Raw genomic sequence first — 18,661 nt, 5'->3', positions numbered from 1 at the left:
AGGCCACCCAGCGCGCTGCAGCCAAGTCGGCGGAGCGGAGCCAGACCTCCCAGCCGTCGGTGGGGGCGGTGACCGCCGGGGGCCTTCCCACGGCTTGACCTGCGCGTCACCGCGGGGGCGAGGGGGCGCCTGATCGCCAGAGGCTACGGCGCGGAAAAGGGCCCTGGGAAAGGGCGGTGGCGGCGCCCCCGGGGCGGGGCCGGGGCGGGGCCAGGGCGGGCCGACTTCCAGGCTGGGAGCCGGCACCACCAGGCAGAGACCTGGCAGCCTGCTCTCACCATGAAGCGGCCAAGGGAGCCGAGCGGCTCCGACAGCGAGTCCGACGGACCCATCGACGTGGGCCGCGAGGGCGAGCTTAGGTAAGAGCCGGGGTCGGGGACTGGGCGCGGACGGACCGCAGGCGTGGGCGGAGGCCCTCAGGGTGTGTGTGTGTGTGTGTGTGTGTGTGTGTGTGTGTGTGTGGTGGGGTGCAGTGTGTATAGTTACACACACGAGGGCCTGGGGTCCTGTGTGACCTGGACCATTTAGGGCTCAGGATGCTGGGATGGAGGTAGCGTTCAGCTCGCGGGTCTGATGTCAGCGGGTCTGGTGATCTTTCTGTCAAAGTGCCCAAGTGAAACTGTTGGCGAGGAGTTTTTCCTCCCGAAACTCTTCAGAGAAACCCTCATAGGCTGCTGGCACCACACCCCCACCCGGAGTCCGCTGACTACACAGAATAACCACCCTTTCCTAGTTTTACCCAAACTGTGCACTTTTCATATAGTACGCAGAAAGCTGCTAGGAGAAGAAAGACTTCTGTCCCTTGAGCAAAGTGGACTTTGAATAAGGTTTTGATATTGAAGAAAAATAGTAGCTGGCTTGCCCACGGTCGGTGCACCGTCCAGGCTCCAATTCCTGTGTGCTGCTGCCACCGATGTCTCTGGGCCCTTGGGAAACATTCCTCCCCGCCTCAAACCTGTAGCACAAACTGCACGCAGACAGTTCTGCTACTTCCCAGTTCTGTGAACAACCTAAGCTTCGGTTTCCTTATCTGTAAAATGAGTGTAAAGAACAGACCCGACCTCATGGGAATACTGGAAATTCAAATGAGATGGTATATGTCACGGGCCCAGCACAGGGCCTAGTGCAGCAAATGCTTAATTAGTGTCGGGTGCCCCACACGTGATGCCCAAAGCCCTGGAAGAGCTTTGCGGGCCTGGGTCCCAGCCCCAGATCCCCCACCAACTGACCGTGTGGCCTTGGGTTATTGCTTTCCCTTTGTGAGCCTGTGTGCTCGGCAGTGAAATGGGGAGGACAGAAGGGCTCTCTGCTCTCTCCCGGCTCATCCGAATCTGACGCTCTAGAATAGAATTGGAAGCGGGGGAGGGTTCAGTTCATTCTTAGGGATGCTTTTGAGGACATTTCATAATTTCAATGATCTTGTTTCTGAGACCAGGGGGTCCTGTCTCAATCATAAATCCTAGTAAAATTCCACCAGCTTTCAATCATTTATAGCTAATAATTGGAGGTAAGGCAATATTCTCCTTGCATCCTGTACATTAGGTTTCGGGGGATACAGTATAATTTCCATGCAACTTAGTAGCATTTATTAAAATTCCTCACCCAAGGACATGCTTGTTAATTTTAGAGAGAGAGGAAGGGAAAGAAAGAGAGAATCAAAGAAACATCGATGTAAGAGAGAAACAGGGATGGGTTGCCTCCCGTAGGTGCTCCGATGGGAGATTGAACCCGCAGCCTGGGTATGTGCTCTGACTGGGGATTGAACCTTCAACCAAGTGTCCAAGACGGTGCTCCACCCAACCAGGCCACCCAGCAATGTGGTAGCCTTTTAAGGTTGTTTAACAGAAACTGCTCTTTAGAGAAGCAATTCTCTGAGTCTGCGCCTACTGGGAGCAGAAGGGCCCAGCACTACGTGGTGGTAGTGGAGGAGGGTCTCAAATTCAATGTCACTGGGTCTCCATGAATCAGAGGCACAAAACCGATACCAGAGAGCTAGGCTGATCAGAGCTGGCTACTGTCTTTCAAGAATTTGCAGCCTGGCCAGTGACCTGCCGGGTCACATAAAGCCCATGGGCAGCACGGACGGTGGAAGGAGAGACAGGCGGTGGGCTGTGGGGGCACCCAAGCAGGGAGAGGTCACTTACAACCAAAGGCAGCAGGGAGGGCTTCTTGAAGGTGGTGGCATTTGGGCCATGGTCTAAAGGATCAGTGGGCAGTTTTTTCCTATGCAGCAGTTTGTCCTTCCAGCCTGACCCATTTCGAGAGACCGTCTCAATTCTTAGAGGAGCAGACCCCATCAGAGGAGCGAAAGCAGTTGGACATCTGGCAGAGCTGACTTATAGACCCCTCTTTGTAGCGCTTGCCAAAGGGCCCTCCCCCCAGCAGACATCAATGCTTCAATTCAGGGATCACTGAACGCTGCCTGCTGTGGCCCAGACCCTGGGCTGGGCGTGGGGGGCCCAGATGTATCCTGCTCAGCCTCTGCCCTCAGGGAACTCTCAGAGAAGAAGAGCTTCATGTACAAAGACCACCAGATAAACAGAGGCAAGGGCCATGGGACTGGGGCAGCCAGCCTCCCTGGAGGTCAGAGGCAGGGCTCAAACCCCCCTCACTCAGAGACGTGAGAGTGAAGAACAGAGTGTGTTCCGCGTCATTGTGGGTGTCTGCCCGCTGCTGGTGTCCTGTCCCGTCTGTGGGAATCGCCCACAGAGCTCCTCTCTGAAGCCAGCCTCCTTGCACGTGCCAGGACTGAACCAAGAATATAGCCTCCCCTCCCCTTCTGCGAACATTTAATGGGCACCTGCCACATGTTAGGCACTGGGTCAGGGTCTGTGGATTGCTCCTATGTGACTTAAGGCACATGGTGGCCTTTGAAGTCAGAGGGACCTGAGTTTGACTTTCACCCTCATTAACTTGGACGTTTCTGAACCTCAGTTTTCTCCTTTAAGAAATGGGGACGCTAATACCCACCTCACAGGTGAGGCTTTGATGAAGGAGTGAACCCAAAGCACGTCTCCCTATTTCAGCACAAGGTAACTCCCAACTAGTGCTGCTCCCCAAGGGGTTGCCGTTCAGCTGGGGGTCACATGTTCGTGAGGTCTCATAGTCTAGTGAAAAGACTAGAAGGCTGAAGACCGAATTTATTTGGCATGATTTTTTTTTGTAAATTCTCACCTGAGGACATATTTATTTTTTAAAAAATTAATTTTAGAGAGAGAGGAACTGGGCAGGGGGTGGGAGTGGGGAGATCAAGAGAAACATCGATGTGAGAGAGAAACTTTGATTGTTTGCCTTCTGTGCGCACCTGGACCCGGGCAAGCCTGCAACCCAGGTATGTGCCCTGACTGTGGATCAAACCTGCAGCCTTCTGGTGCCTGGGATGGACCGGTGCTCCAACCAACTGACCCACCCAGCCAGGGATGGGCACGATTCTTAACTCTCTGTGTCCCTGTCACTCCATCTATCAAATAATTATTTTTGCTAAATCTGAAATGGCCAATACTACTCAACTCACAGGGTTATTGTGCAATAAATGAGAGAAGTAAGTGTGGACATGCTGTCTAGAAGAAGAAGTATTGGCTATGGGATTTACAAGATGTAACAATGAATGTATAGGGTCCACAGGGAAGAACGGTACATTAAAACGCCTGTAGACTTGGCGTTTCCTTTAATTTGCTGTGCGGCCTGGAGCAGGGCTCTTCCCCTCTCTGAGTTCCTTCATTTTACCAGGCGGCTCAGTGCTGTCGGAAGTCCCTTCATTGGGGACATTGTGATTCTGCCTTTGGCTGATGCAAAACCAGTGGGATTATCTACAAGGGCCCACAGGGGAGGTCCCAAGGGGAAACTGAGGGTGAGCTTTAAGAGTTGCCAGGACTGGCAGCCAGACCACCTAGAAAACTGCCCCCACCCCAAGAGACCACCCCGGAATTCTGGCTAGGGACCACCCTAGGCCCATGAAGCAGATCTTGGGGGTCAACATATCTTCTCTGGGTCTGTGAAAATCTGCCTTATTTTCAGACTCTCAGCCAAGAAGCTCTCACACCTCCTCCCTGTCAGCGTCAGGGCCAGATCACAGCCTGGAACTGAGCAAAGGCTGAGCTCTTGGGAGCTTTAAGGATAAGGGGACTGGAGGGCTATTCAGACATACAGGAAATGGGAATTAAGGAGGAAAACAATGCTGACTTTGGAGCCAGGAGACACAGATTCCCATGCTGGCTTTACTCCTTAGCAGCTGCATAAACTGGGCAAGCTGCCTTAGCTCCTGAGCCTCAGCACCCTCGTCTGTAAAATGGGGCTTTTGTTAGGTTCACAGGAGGGAAATGTACATAGTGATGCCAGGAAAACTGTGAAGTGAGCTTTGCCTGTCAGATACGGGAGTGGGATAATACTGCAGAGAACAAGGGACCAGGAGACAGAAAAAGATGGCAGAGCCACCTGTCCTGAAAGGGGTGCATCAGCCTCCAACAGATGGTCCCTGAGGAGGGATCAGGCTCAGAGGCAGTGACGTGGGCAAAGCTAACCCAATACCCCTAGAGATGCCTTATCCAGCCTGGGGGGACAAAGGCTGGGTTTCTTGGGGCTTGTCCCCAGTGAAGCTCTGTAAACAAGCTGCCCTGCAGATCTCGGGATCTGGCCATGTGATCCCTGAACCTAGCTTGCTGGGCCATCTCTCCCAGGAGCTCTCACTGGTCTCCAACCAGCCCTTCTTGTCCAGATGTTTGGATGGACGCATCCTTTCCTAGACATGGCTGCACAAAGCCAGGGTGTAGCAGCAGGATTTGACAAATGTTAATCTGGTCTCTCCTGCGACCGTCTCTCTTTGAGCTGATGACAAAAATGATCCAACCTCTGACACCAAGAGAGTGACCCACAGGGGCTATGACCTTCCTGGTGAACCACACGTGCGTCCATTCCACAGAAGCCCAGGACATGGGCTTTATGGTGTCACCTCTCTGTTTCCCAGTAGGGCCGAAGATGAGGGCAGGGAGAGCTCAGCTGTGAGCTCTGCTATGTTCCAAGCACTCGCTGAGTATTGGGTGGGGTGGTGGGGCAATGGGGGCTACCATAGTGAAGGAGACAGACATGGTCATGACTTCCTGGAGCTTATGAACTTGTTAGAGAGACGGACATTATTAACCCAATAATTGTGTAAATATAAAACAGCAAATGGGCATAACCTATTAGTGCAGGATGCTGGCAGAGGGTAGAGTAAGGGACACCTACTGGGGGGGGGGGTCAGAAAAGTCTTCCCCAGGAAGGTGACATTTGAGTTGAGACCTGGGGTGGTATAAATGATCAGGCAACAGGGCTGGGGCTTGGGGGTGGAGAGACGGGGTGGACCAGAGAATTCTAGCCTGGGGAACAGGGTGTGTAACCACAGGGAGGAATGCATAGAGCACAAGAGTTGAGTCTAGGAGGTGACAGGGGCCAGCTGGGCCATCTGAAAGGTGATGGCCTTGATCCTAAAAACATCGGGAAAACCCTGAGGAGTTTTAAGAGAGGGACAAGATCAGGTTTGCATTTAAATGATCACCCTGCCTGCTTGTAGGGAGAAATGGGTGCAAAGAGACCCAACAATAGACTCTTGACCCAACAATGAACTCTTGCCCTTGGTTGCCCAGCTAAAAGCTGACAGAGGCTTCCCGTTGCTGGGGTGGCTCAGCTGGTGGAGCATCGCCCAGTACACCAAAGGCTTGAGGATTCAATTCCCAGTCAGGGCACAAACCTAGGTTTGTGGGTTCAATCCACAGCCGGGGGCATGTATGAGAGGCAACAAGTCAATGTTTTTGTTTCTCTAAAATCAATACACGTATTATTTAAAAGAAAAGAAAAAGAAAAAAAGATGATAGAGGCTTGGTCCTGAGAGTGGCAGTGGGGATGAGGAGGACAGATGCGAAATGTATTCTAGGATTGAGGAGGTGGGGTGAGGACCAAGGAGGGAGGAATCCTGGTCAGTGGCCAGTGTCCCCTTGCAGAGCTGGGAGACTGGGTGGCTTGGTTGAGATGGGAACCCAAGAGGGAGAGGAGGAGTGTGAGGTGGAGGCAAGCTTAGGGGTTCCCGTTCAGGTGGGCGGCATTTTTGCCTTTGAAATGACAGGGGAGCCGCCTTGCCCAAGCTTGTTTGTTGACCTGGGCCCGGTGTCTCTCCACCGGAAGCTGAGTGTCTGGAGGGTGGGGCCTGGCTGACCCATCCAGTCCCGCCCTGGGCCTGAATGGGGCGTCCCAGGTGATGAATGGTCCTCAGTGCAACCCAGCGAATCCCCTCCATTCCAAAAGGTCCTCTGAAGCAGGAAGCAGTTAAGAGGGCGAGCAGGATTTTGGTCCGTCTGGGCAGGAAGAGCCCCCAGGGCTGAGCCTCTTCCCTGGAGTGAGAACGCCTGGGGTGGGAACAAATGTCTCTCCATTAGCTGGGCCTTTGGAGGGGAGGCCGACGTGATGCAGATCTGGGGCCTTCTGGGGGGGCCAGGGGGGTCCCCAGAGTCCCGAGAGGGGCCTGTGACCCAGATGCCGCTCCCCCTCGTCCCCAGCCGTGCTGCGTGGGAGGTGGCGGCAGCTGCAGCCGCCGCGGAGGGCGGGCAGCCGGCGCGCCCGGCCCGTGGGAAGCAGCGGCATCTGCTCTTTCCACGCTCATTCCCAGCGGCTCCTTCTGAAACCCAACCCGCCGGCCGGCCCGCCGCCGCTGGCCCGTGCCCTCTCCCGCCCCGCCCCGCCCAGGATCGCGTTTCAGGAGCCAGAGTGGCCAGCGGCCATTCCATCGCCCGCCCCCTAGCAGCCCGCAGAGTGGGAGGGGCGGCGGGGCAGAGGCTGAGGTGAGAACCTAGTTCCCCCTCTGCCCCCCACCCCTGCCCCGGGACAGTTAACCCAGTGCCGGCAAGAACTTGACCCAGGGAGAAACGGCACCGCGCCCCCCACCCCCAGGAGAAGGGAGAGGCTGCGTCCCTCCCACGCCTGCCCTGTGCTTCCTCCCAGCTTGGGAGACCACAGCCGCCCAGCAGGGGGCTGTGCTCGCCCAGAGGTCAACCCAGGCCCGGGCGATGCTCCCCAGCTCTGAAAATTTTGCCTTTCTCTTCCTCTCCAGCCAGATGGCCAGGCCCCTGTCCACCCCCAGCCCTTCTCAGATGCAAGCCAGGAAGAAACGCAGAGGGGTGAGTGTCTCAGCCGAGTTGCCCAACAGAGGTTTACCCTGGGTCCCCAGGGCCCTAGCCTCAAGAAACCTGGTCAGAAACATCACCCCAAGCTAGACTGCCTGGGTTCAAATCCTGCCTCCGCAGGTAGCTAGTGGGATGACTTTGGGCAAGACTCTTAACCTCTCTGTGCCCCATTTCCTCAAGTGCATCACTGAAATGATGATGGCAGCTACCTCCAAGTGTAGTTTTGAAGATTAAGGGAATTAATGTAACACTCAGAACAATACATGACACAATTAGCCACTACTATTTATCCCAGTCTTCCTTCTCTTTACTCTGAGCCCAGAACTTTCATTTTTTTCCTCCGTGGGCAGAGGAGTTGAGTGAGAGGGGCAGAAGGGGGCCCCCTGCTTGCTGTTGGCCGTCTCATCCCAGCCTCGCTTCCCAGCAAGATGCAGCTGTGTGGGGTCCAGAGACCTGGGAGCTGGCGGAGACCAGCCCTGCCATTCACTAATCAGGAGCCCTCTGTCCTGCCCTCATGTTCTTTGCTGGTAGCCTGGGACTCACAGTGTCCGCCTTGCTGTCCGTGTTCTGCTCCCAGTCCTGCGAGATGAGAATATGATGGAGCTGTGAACGAGAGGCCTTCACAGCTGGAGAGGGCCCTGCCTGAGGCTCCTCAGGCCTCATAACCCAGCATCTGAAGGGGAACCCCTGGCCCAGCGAGGGTTCTCCAGGGCCTACTCCAGGGCTGTGGCTGGTGTCCCTGTTCTGATTGGTTGGTTCTCGACCAGTAGTTAAATGTATTGAATGTCCCCCCCCCACCCCACAGACTAAGACAAGAGATCTGAGTTCTCCCGGCTTTGCACTTCCTTGCTGTGTGACCTTAAACAAGTCACTGCCCCTCTCTGATCCTCAGTTTCCTCCTCCATAAAGTAAGAACAGATTTATTTTCCTCACAAAAATACTGTGAAGGAAAATATGCATCAGTGTCCATCAAGGCACATTGAACCCTGGCTGGTGTGGCTCAGTGGATTGAACACGGGCCTGCAAACTGAAGGGTCACTGGTTTGGTTCCCCATCAGGCATGTGCCTGGGTTGTGGCCAGGGGTCCCCAGTGGGGGTACCATCCTGTGCGGGGAATCCCACCCCCGTTAAGGGTGTGTGGGATGCAAATGATCGAGATCTTTCTCTCACACACAATGTTTCTCTCCATCTCTTTCTCCTTCCCTTCGCCTCTCTCTAAAAAGAAAATCTTTTCTTTTTAAAGGCACATTGAGCTGCCTGTGAAGACTGTGTGTAAATTCTTGTCATTGTCCTTTAGATCATAGAGAAGCGGCGCCGAGACCGCATCAACAGCAGCCTTTCTGAATTGCGGCGCTTGGTCCCCACCGCCTTTGAGAAGCAGGTACGTTTCATCACTGATCGTGCCGGAGGAAATCCGTGTGAGTGGCAGAAAGGTCAAGTATCATGGCATCTCTTATTGATTGCTGGCAGCTGCCTGCAGTCCTGCGATGCCATTTACTGATATCTGCCACTGGCCAGGGAGAAGGGGAATGGGAATTTATAGTTACTGAGGCGTCTCAGGTGTTGTGGCCTTAAGTCCATCACTCCACTTAATTGAATCCTCAAAACAATGCTGCAGAGTAGGTATTATGCCCATTGCACAGGTAAGGAAACTGAAGCACAGAGAGGTCAAGTAACTCACACCAGGTCACCGACATTTCCAAGGCTACTTGAAAGTGGAGTGGGCTGCTCAAGGGGTGAGCGCTCTGACATTGACCATGTTAGAGTTCAATCCGGCGGGGGGCCGGACAGCCGCATTAGTCAGACAGCCTCAGAGACCCCCGCCCTGCATTCCACGTCAGGGCTCTAGGCCACGTGTCCTCCCTTCTGCTGGGGAGAGCGAGTCACAGACGTCCACTAAAACCTTCACAAGCCCAGCCACGAACTAGACCTGCTGCCTGCCCTCAAGGGGCTCGCACGGAGGACCCGACCCTCAGGTTTCACCTGGGAGACCAGGTGACGCTGGAGGCTCCCAAAACATTTCCCAAGAAAGAGAAGAGAGGAAAAGCAAGTGCTTTGGGGGTAAGATGATGAGCTAGATCTTGGGGTCCCCAGGAAGCTGATCTAGGAGGTGGGTGAGTTCCGGCGATGGTGTATGAGGCCACGGAGATAGATCCTCTGGGGAGGTGTGCACAGGGAGAAAAGTGAGCCAACACCGCTGGGACACCACCCTTTTAAGGGTCAGGCAGAGCAAGAGGCAAGGTGAAAGGAGGACCAAGAAGCCATGGAAGTCAGGGGAGCAGAGGCTTCGGAAGGACGGTCAGCAGTGCAGTGGGCAAATGGACTAACATGAGAACTGAGTGGAATGTTAGGTCTGAAGCAGAGGCCCCGTTGCAGGCAGTGATGGAGCCAGAGGAAGATGAGGAAGCTGAGACAGTGAGTGCTGGTGACACGGTGCCAGGCAGGTGAGCGACAGAGGTCCCTGGAGGCCTTCACTCTTCTGTCTCCTGTATACACAGGGCTCCTCCAAGCTGGAGAAAGCCGAGGTGCTGCAGATGACGGTGGATCACTTGAAGATGCTCCACGCCACTGGTGGGACAGGTACTGGTGCTCTGCCCTTCTGGGAGTCATTTATGCAGTCAATCTGTGGGGCTGGGCCCTGGGGACACACTAGTGAGCGCAGCAGACGTGGTCCCTGCCCTCGAGGAGCTCGCAGTCCAGAGAGAGGCTGCAGCCGATGCAGGCAGAACATTCACAAAGCTTGTCTCTCTCCTTTTTGGGGCACCTCCCTCCACACTCTCAGTGTCTGCATTCACAACTCTCTCCTCAACTCCACTCCTTCTCCAACAGACTGTTCCTACTGGCCCCACCCCCAGGGCCGCATTCAGCATGAGCCTGCGTGAGCTCATTCTCACTGGGATCCCAGTGGGAGCAGCCTGCCTGAGATTTTTAGCCACAGATGGTTCGCTAGTGTGCCCACCACCAGTCTAGCCTTCTGGGCTGTTGTGTCCTTGGCATTGCTGGGGTCATATGTCATGCTCACAGCTGAAGATCGGTCGTATGGGATTATAATAGAATACAAATGTTAACTGCTTCCATTAGTTTGAACTGATCTATTACAATAAAGACATTAAACCGTGGCTTTAAAAAGACTTCTGGACAAATAGAAATGTTGGCGCCATGGAGCCTCTCTGTGTATTTTGGTGATTTCACAGTTGGGAAACCTTGAAAGCTCCACAGACCTTGGCCACAAAGTCCTAAGTCCCCAAACCTTAACTTACCCCCTTTGGAGGGGACAGTTGCATTGTAAGCGGCCCAACCTGGGGCTTCTCCATGTGCAGTGGTGTCACCCGGGGGCAGGCGGGGCTGGGGGCCCCAGCCCAGAGATTCTGAGGCTGTAGGTCTGGGCTGGAGTTCAGGAATCTGCACGGGGAGGGAGCGTGCCCGATGACCCGGATGCAGGTGGTCACTCGGAGAACTCCTGCCAAAGCAACGCACGGCCTGCAGGAGAAACTCCTGTCACCAATCAACCGGTGGGGGAGACCCTTCCAACGACATCTGTGGTTTCCCAATTAGAAGAAGAATAGAGACAGTGTATGGGCAGCATTTCGTAGTTTCGGAATGCCTTCCCTAACGTATCTCATTTGGTTCTCACAACACCCTCGTGGGCGGGGCGCTGCGGCCCGTCTTCTGGCCAAGGGCCACGGGAGGACAGGATTACGGCTGGACTTGGATCCTGGCCCTGCGAATTACTAGCTTTATGTCCTTGGACAAATTGTTTAACTTCTATATCCCTCAGTTTCCTCCTCTCTAAAATGGGGATGTTAAAGGGTTTTTTTCATGAAAATTAACTTAGATAATGCAAATGAATTGCTAAGCAAGAACCCAGTAGGTGCAAGTTAAAAAGAACCATGAGCTCAGAAGGGGGAGGGATTTACTCCAGGTCAGCACAGCTGGGTCTGCAGCAGAGCCAGCAGGACTCCAGACACTGTCCCCTGCCCAGCTGTCCCTCTGTGTGTGGGGGGGTGGGGGGTGTGGGGGGGTGGAGCCTCAGCTGTGAACCAGGGACCAGATACTTGTTGCTGGAGTCCTGAGTCCAGTGCTCACCAGGACTGTTCTGTGACCGCCCGGAAGGCGGTATGGAGAGAAGGGCGGGTATGGAGAGGCAGTGGACCATGCACCTGCTCATTCCTCACCGAAATCTGCTAAAGAGAGGGTCCCCAGCTGGTGGCAGCAGCTGAGAGCGGGGTCCTGCTTTCCAGCCTGCCCATTGGGCTAGATGACAAACTGGAATTCCCGCAGCGGCCAAGCTGTGAGTGGTGGCTGACCTGTAATTTCCCGAGCATTGTTGTGCACCGCTTCATTTCGTTTCGCCCTCATGGTAGTGTGCAGCAGGTACTGTTCCACGCTAAGGACATAGAGGCACAGACAGATTGGGAGACATGTCCAGGGCCAGGCAGCCTGTGAAGTCGCCTCCAGAACCTCAGGCTTCACTGCTACACTGTGCTGCCTTCTCCCAGGGGCGTCCCAGGATCTGCCCACATCAGCAGGCGGGGCTGTTCCACACGTCCGTGTGCACAGGCCTGTCCCACCTGGCAAGCAGCTACCTAAGTCACCGTGGTCACAGTTTCTCCTTTGCATTAGTCACAAACTATGCTGAAAACAGCACTTTTAGAATGCTTCACAGTTTCGTTGACTCATTTGATCCCTACAACCCAGTAGGGATGATGGCCCCCACTTTGCAGATGGAGAGACTGCGGCTCAGAGAGGCGAGGTGGCATGCCCAAAGTCACACAGGGAGTGAGGAGGGGAGGCAGGTCTGGAACCCAGGCAGTCTGCCCCCAGGGTCACTGTGCGTGTCCCCCGCTGGGCGGGCCCTCATCACAGCTCCCTTTGCAGGATTCTTTGATGCCCGAACCCTGGCAGTGGACTTCCGGAGCATCGGTTTCCGGGAGTGCCTCACCGAGGTCATCAGGTACCTGGGGGTCCTGGAAGGACCCAGCAGCCGTGCGGACCCGGTCCGGGTTCGCCTTCTCTCCCACCTCAACAGCTATGCAGCCGAGATGGAGCCTTCGCCCACACCTGCCAGCCCCCTGGCCTTCCCTGCCTGGCCCTGGTCCTTCTTCCATAGCTGTCCAGGGCTGTCAGCCCCGAGCAGCCAGCTTGCCATCCTGGGGAGGGCACCGGGCCCCGTCCTCCCCAGTGCCGCCTCTCTCGCCTGCCCCATTCCAGCCCTCCGAGCAGTTCCCTTCCGCAGAGCTGCGGGCACCGTCCTGCCGGCACGGAGGCATCTGCTGCCCAGTCGAGGGGCATCTTCTATCCGGAGGGCCCGCCCTCTGGAGAGGCTGGCTGTCCCCCTGCCCATAGCCCCCAGCAGCAGGGCTGCTAGGAGCAGCCACATGGCACCCCTCCTGCGGTCTTCTTCCCCCACATCCCCTGGTGTTGGGAGGTCCCCTGCGTCTGCCTCTGGTCCTGCCCCCAGGCCCTCTTCCTCTGGGCCTGCTGGGAAGCCTGGAGGGGCTGTGCTCTGCCACTCCTGGTTCTCCGAAATCACGGAGGTCGGGGCTTTCTGAGCTGTGTCCCCTCCCCCAGCCCCGCCAGGAGTAAGGAAAAATCTTTTCCGGGAGCTTGGAAAGTGGCTCTGCCTTTTCTGCCCTGCCTCCTGGACTGGCTCACGCGTGAAGGTGTCCTCGCCCATGGGAGGCTCCCTCCTACTTTGGCCCATCTGCCCTCCTCACTTACTGCTCGTCCCACCTTGCCCACCTGGCCTTCTGGGGCTGTTACGATCTCAGAGGCTCGGTCCCACCTCTTACCTGCACAGATGAGTCCCGGGAGAGCCCTAAGTGCTGTGCGCAGACCCCTCTCCTGCCCCAGTGTACGTGGGCAGCAGGCACGAGTCTCAGCTCTGGGAACACAGCTGTGACCTAGAAAGCACAGCGGCCAAGGCTGGCTGCTTCCCAAGAGAGACCAGACCCCGACCAGGAGCAGTGGCTGTCTGGCCGCAGCCTTCCCAGGCCCCAGGGGCCGGAACATAAGGGTCTGCCTTGCTTCCTGAGACAGTAACAGAACAGGGGCCACAGAGAGGTTTCCAGGAATCCTGCCTGCCCCTGCCCACCTGTCCTCGGCCCACCCCATCACAGCAAATCACAGGACAGACCTGCTGCCCCCGACAGCCAAGACACCTCCTCCCAGCCGCAGATGCCCAGCACCCAGCTGACCAACAGTCCCCTGCACACAGCTGGGAGGCTTCCCGGCAGCAGTAAGGCCCCACAGCAGGGTGTCCTGACCACCAGGCCTGGGACAGCGCTCTCAGAGGAGAGCCAGGACTGAGCAGAGAGAGCCCGGCTCTCTCCTCTCACGCCTCCCTCCGGGCGTGTGGTCCCTGTCGGGTGCGCTGCACACACAGCCGTGTTCCCACGTGATGGCGCCCGGAAAGGGATCCTCTTGGGATTCAGAGCCAGACGTTTGCGCGGCCTGGTCTGCATCCGGCTCACGGAGCCCGGACCGCTAGGACAGCCAAGGCCAGTCAGGCCGGACAAAAATAACTGCGAGGAGGGGCGAGAGGAAGGACAGTCAGAGGCGGCCGGGCCCTGCAAGGTCACCCGGTGGCTCCAGGGCCTGAGACCCTATTCACCCGGGATTCCACGCAGCGAGCGCTGCTCAGAAGCCATGTCGTTACCCAGCTCCGACCCTGGCCGCTTTCTCTCTAACAGAGGGGACAGATGACCCAGTGACCGTTCCTGGTGGAAGAGCGGAGTCTGGACAAGACGCGGGCGGATCCGAGACTGACATTTGCGGACCAGTGTTGCCAGACCTGTTGCTGAAATGTAGCAACACATCTGTGCTGGGTGGCAAACACCTGCTTCCCCTGAGTGGCTCTGAGTGTCCCCCACCGCATGGCTTTGCCCCCAGGACCCCCGTGCTGGTTAACGCCTGTCAGACCCCAAGTTACAGGATCCTCCAGCTGACAAGTTGTTGGTTGGCGCTTATTTTACACTGGTTGTTAAATACTCCAAATGTCACCGCTGGGAAGATTCTCCCATCGCCACCCTTTGATAGAACTACCCTCCCCAGAGGCTAAATTGAGGAGACTCCCTGGGCTCCCTAGTAGTTGGCAAAAGCCCGAGGGAAAAGGGGCCCATTCAGAGAAGTGGGTCGGAGGACAGAGGTCATTTAAATGACCCAGAAAGCTCTTTTGCAAAGGCAAATTCCTCAAGGAGACATAAGGAGCTCAAATAATTCTTTCACTCCTCTGTGTTGGCTCCATCAGGTGGCTGTCCTTCTGCACCCACCTGACAGCCTGGAGGAGAGAGGGTGTCATTTCAAGGAGAGGGAGGGCAGGGCTCAGCAGGCTCCCAGGAATTGGGATGGGAAGGGGGAGAGGGCGGGAGGGTAAGACCAACTCCACCTTTCTCACAAAAGGCAGGAGAACACCTTGCTCCTCCCCCTCCTCCCCTCCCCCCCCTTTCCTCCTCCTCCCTGGCTCTCCCAGGTGATGGATGACTCACTGCTCCCAGGAGACCAGGTCAGCCCTGTGGTTTGGAGACTTCCTAACCCAAGCATTCACTCATAGTGGGACTGTGGGAATCCCGAGTCCATGTTTCCAGCATCCAAGTCTGAAAGAATCTGTTGACAGCATTGAATGAAGTGGAAATGGCCCAGAACTTGAGCATCTGCATTGATCTGGGGTTCATTCTCCCTGAGAGATTGTGTGGGGGAAGGTGTGGATGTAATTGTTAATGTGGTTGAGGATTTGTACCTTTGCTTCTATTCCCAAGCCTTTCTGGTGCCCTGACTCTCACCCCATTGCTGGGGTTGATACAGACATCCAATAAACGGTTTTATTATTACTATTCTGGAATTATGGGAACATCTGAGTGATTCTACTTCTTGAGTATCTCTGGAGTCTGTCCACTCCTCTCTGAACCCACAGCCATCCCCCTGGACTGACCACATCACCTACCTCCCAGGTCACTGCCCTACTCCTGTCACACCACCCCCCTTTTGCTTTGTCAATTGGTTTTTGGCAGTGACCAGAGAGAGTTTTAAACATGCAAGCTATATCAACTCTGGTTTAAAACCCTTACTCTCCTGGCTGGTGTAGTGCAGTGGATTGAGCGTGGGCCTATGAACCAAAGGGTTGCCGGTTCAGTTCCCAGTTGGAGCACAAGCCTGGGTTGTGGGCCAGGTCTCCAGTAGGAGGTGCACAAGAGGCAAGAACACATTGATGTTTCTCTCCTTCTTTTTCTCCCACTTTCCCCCTCTCTAAAAATAAATAAATAAAGTCTTAAAAAAACACTCTATTATGCTATTATTCCAGGATAAAAATCTAAGCTTTTCCTCTTCTGGTCTCAACCTCACTTCCAGCCTCATTCCTTGCCGGCCCCAGTCTTGTTGCCTGTGCTTCTCCACCCTGGCCCACTTCCGTTTCCTCAGCATCCCAACCACATTCCCACCTGCCGGACTTTGCACATGCTGTTCCCTCTCCCAGAATGCTCTTCCCCTATCCTTTACTTGGCTCCCTATCCATAGGCCTTGGCTTAAAAGTCACCTCCTCAGAGAGGCCTTCCCTGACTACTGTGCTGGAATAGTTAACGTGTCTCAGAGTCCCCTATCCTTTCTCCTTTCCCTTTGTAAGGAACTTGCCATTGCACATGCACTGATGTGGGTACTTGTTGGTTGACTGTCTCCCGAACGGCACCTACCCTCCGAGAGGCTGAGGCTATGCCTCGTTCACTCCCTACCCTGTAACCACCGCCGAGCATTGTCCCTGGCCCAGTGTCGGTGGTCAGTGAACATTGTTCAACACATGACCGGGGCGAGTGAGGAATCTTCCGGACTCACACTGCTGGATAGCACAGGCCCCAGCAGAGGGGAACCGCCCCTACAGAAGGCACTGGGGCCTTTCACTGAAGTTGACCTCAGTCAACTGCAGAAGGAGGCTGGACAGAGAATTGAGAGCCAGGCCCGGGGACTGGAAGTTCTGGCCAATGGTGAGGGGGCGCTGGCCAAAGAAAAGTGTGAGTGTCCTGGCCTCGGAGTGCATGTGACTGCTGAGAACAGGCAAGCGTCCCTGCCAGCAGGTACTGCTGTCCAGCACCCTTGGCCTGGCTCTCTCTGACGGATTCGGCTCCCAACAAATGCAACAAACACTCGCAGAGGTCTGTCCCGTGCCAAGTCAGGCACGGCTGAGCCAGAGGTGACAGAGAGAGACACTGTCACCCTGAGAGCACCTACCCTCTATCTAAGTGACAGTTTAGTGAGCTGAGAGTGGAGAGAGAGGTCTATTGAAAAGGCTGAAGGGGACACAGAGGGTGGTATCTGCCTCTGCCTAGGGTGGTCGTGGGGGAGGGGAACGCAGGGAGGAAGGCTTCCTGGAGGAGGACAAAGTGAGGCATTCCACCAGCAGAGGGAACCAGGGGATCTGTGTGCAAAGACCTGGAGATCGCCTAAGGTGAGCTCTGGAAGCTAGCCCTAAGTTGAACACAGGCCTTCATCAACAGGGCGAGCGGTAAGGCTAGCCTGAAGTTGGCCGTTGAAGCCGGACTTCCTGGGTTCAGGCTTCAGCTCCCTCACTTATCAGGGCTATGGCCCTGGGCAAGTTACTTAACACCCTCTGAACCTCAGCCTTTCACCTATAAAACAGGGACGATCCAGGAATGGCTACTGTTAACTGAGAGGTAACTACGTACCTGACATGCTCAATGCTTTTCTTGGAATGTCCCCGTTTTACAGATGAGGAAACTGAGGCACCATCTCTGAAGGTTAGGTGAAAAGTGAACAGGGTAACACATGTAAAGCCTCAGAGCTATGCCTGGGTCACATGAAACACTCAGTCAATCGCCGTCATTCGTAGTAATGGAAAGAGTCCGGACTCAAGTTGTGAAAGGCCTCGGTGCCATGCAGAGTCTGGGCTCCAACCTGCAGGCGATGGAAGCCACGGCAGTTTTGCCAGGTGAATGCCAAGATCAGACTTTGTGTAAGAAACCACTGCTTGGACTGGTGTGGACAGCTGACTGGGAGAAGGAGTATTTGGACTCAGGTCCACCTCTTCATGGGAAACACCTAAATGCTTTTAGAAAATATCAGTGCCCAGGCCTCAGAGACGGTGATGCAGTGGGGCTCCATAAGGAGGTCTGAATGAGGGCCAGGATCAATTTCCTAATTCAGATCAATTTCCATTCAGTGGGTGAACTAGACCCCAGCCTGTGAGGATGGAAAGGGTGGACACTTTCTGAGAAGTGAAGCAGGAATTAATCCCCCCAGGGAATCTCTGCGCTCCAGCCCAGCAATCCCCACCCCCCTTTCCCGCTCCATTTTTGGCCATCTTCATTACTCTTACCAAGCAAAATACAAAACTACTGTAATTTTGTTTATTGTTGCTCTCCCTCCTCACAACGAAAACTGCGGGAAGCAGGGACATCTGTGTGTGTGCGCGCGCGCGCAGTTCATCCATCCCCCGTACCTGAAACAGTGGTAGTAGACCACACAGGTCACTTACAGGTATTGGGTGAGTTAGTAACAGCAGCTCAAATTTATTAAGTACTTAATAAGTGCAATTATAGGTGTGAACATTATAGAACAGACTTAGTTGTGATTCTATAGATGCTGTTCCAAACATGTTTATGTATCATTTCATTTTTTGAGTAGTTTTATGTGGTAAATCCTAACATTTGCATAGACAGATGAGGAAACTGAGGCATAGAGCTCTTATGGTGCTAGCTAGTGTGTGATGGACCCAGAGTTTTAATCCGCATGGTCTGGCTCCAGAGACTGAATTCTTAGCCATTCTGCTATGTTGCTCTAGATAAGTGAATGAATGAATGGGGAAAAAATGAATGAAAGAATTATGTGTTGTACTCATACCAGAAACAATGAATTTTGGAGTCAGACAGATCTAGGTGTAAATTCCAGATTTTCTATGTATTGAAATACATGATTTGGACACGTTTCTTAGCTTCTCTAAATCTCAGGGTCCTTATGGGAAAAACAGGAAAAACCTACCTTTTAGCTACCAAATGCTGGCTGGCTGTGCTAACCCTATTACATTGTATCCATTCTTGATCCATTACTGCCCTCTGGTGGTCAGTTAAAACAACAACTTCGAAACTGCTATGCTAAATCCAAATCCCTGAATGGTGTGAGTATGGTCCTTGGTTCCTTTATCTCCTGGATCTCATTAGTCTTCACGGACTAAGTGAAGAGCAGACTTCCTCAAAGGAAAGCAGGAAGGACTAGCCCACAGGGGTCCTTGCAGGGCAGAATGGCTCCACAGAAATGGTCCTCGTGAAAAATAAGTTAGCCAAACTCCCCACCAAACAAGGGTTAACAGGCTCCGTAGATTACAGAGTTGAGTTTTCCAGACCTTCAGAGAACTCGCTTTCATGATGTGATGGCTAATGTGTTGTCACCCTGACTGGGCCATGGGGTGCCCGGCTATTTCCTCAGACATTATTCTGGGTATGTCTGTGAGAGTATTTTTGGGTGATATTAACATCTGAATTGGTTGATTGAATAAGCAGATTGCCCTC

The 18,661-nt window shown here is 54.5% G+C and overlaps 1 protein-coding gene across 2 annotated transcripts; it reads left to right on the top strand.

Annotated features, from left to right (window-relative positions):
• The first annotated feature begins 219 nt into the window (after window positions 1-219).
• Window positions 220-15,000, top strand: HEYL (hes related family bHLH transcription factor with YRPW motif like). Of its 2 annotated transcripts, none has more exons than XM_045860048.1 (5): window positions 220-359; window positions 7,079-7,145; window positions 8,449-8,532; window positions 9,650-9,731; window positions 12,030-15,000. In XM_045860048.1, exons 1-5 carry the CDS (start codon window positions 280-282, stop codon window positions 12,701-12,703), a joined length of 987 nt encoding a protein of 328 aa, XP_045716004.1. In that variant the 5' UTR covers window positions 220-279; the 3' UTR covers window positions 12,704-15,000. The 2 variants fall into 2 exon arrangements, with proteins under 2 accessions (XP_045716004.1, XP_045716005.1); XM_045860049.1 differs by having other exon boundaries at window positions 239-359; window positions 7,083-7,145.
• The last annotated feature ends 3,661 nt before the right edge of the window (window positions 15,001-18,661 follow it).

Source organism: Phyllostomus hastatus, unplaced genomic scaffold (genome assembly GCF_019186645.2).
Source record: "Phyllostomus hastatus isolate PE091 unplaced genomic scaffold, TTU_PhHast_1.1 phas_scaffold_182, whole genome shotgun sequence".
In the NCBI taxonomy this organism is placed as follows: Eukaryota; Metazoa; Chordata; class Mammalia; order Chiroptera; family Phyllostomidae; genus Phyllostomus; species Phyllostomus hastatus.
Note: the sequence above shows the minus strand (reverse complement) of the source record. Positions and strands in the feature narration are given on the sequence as shown.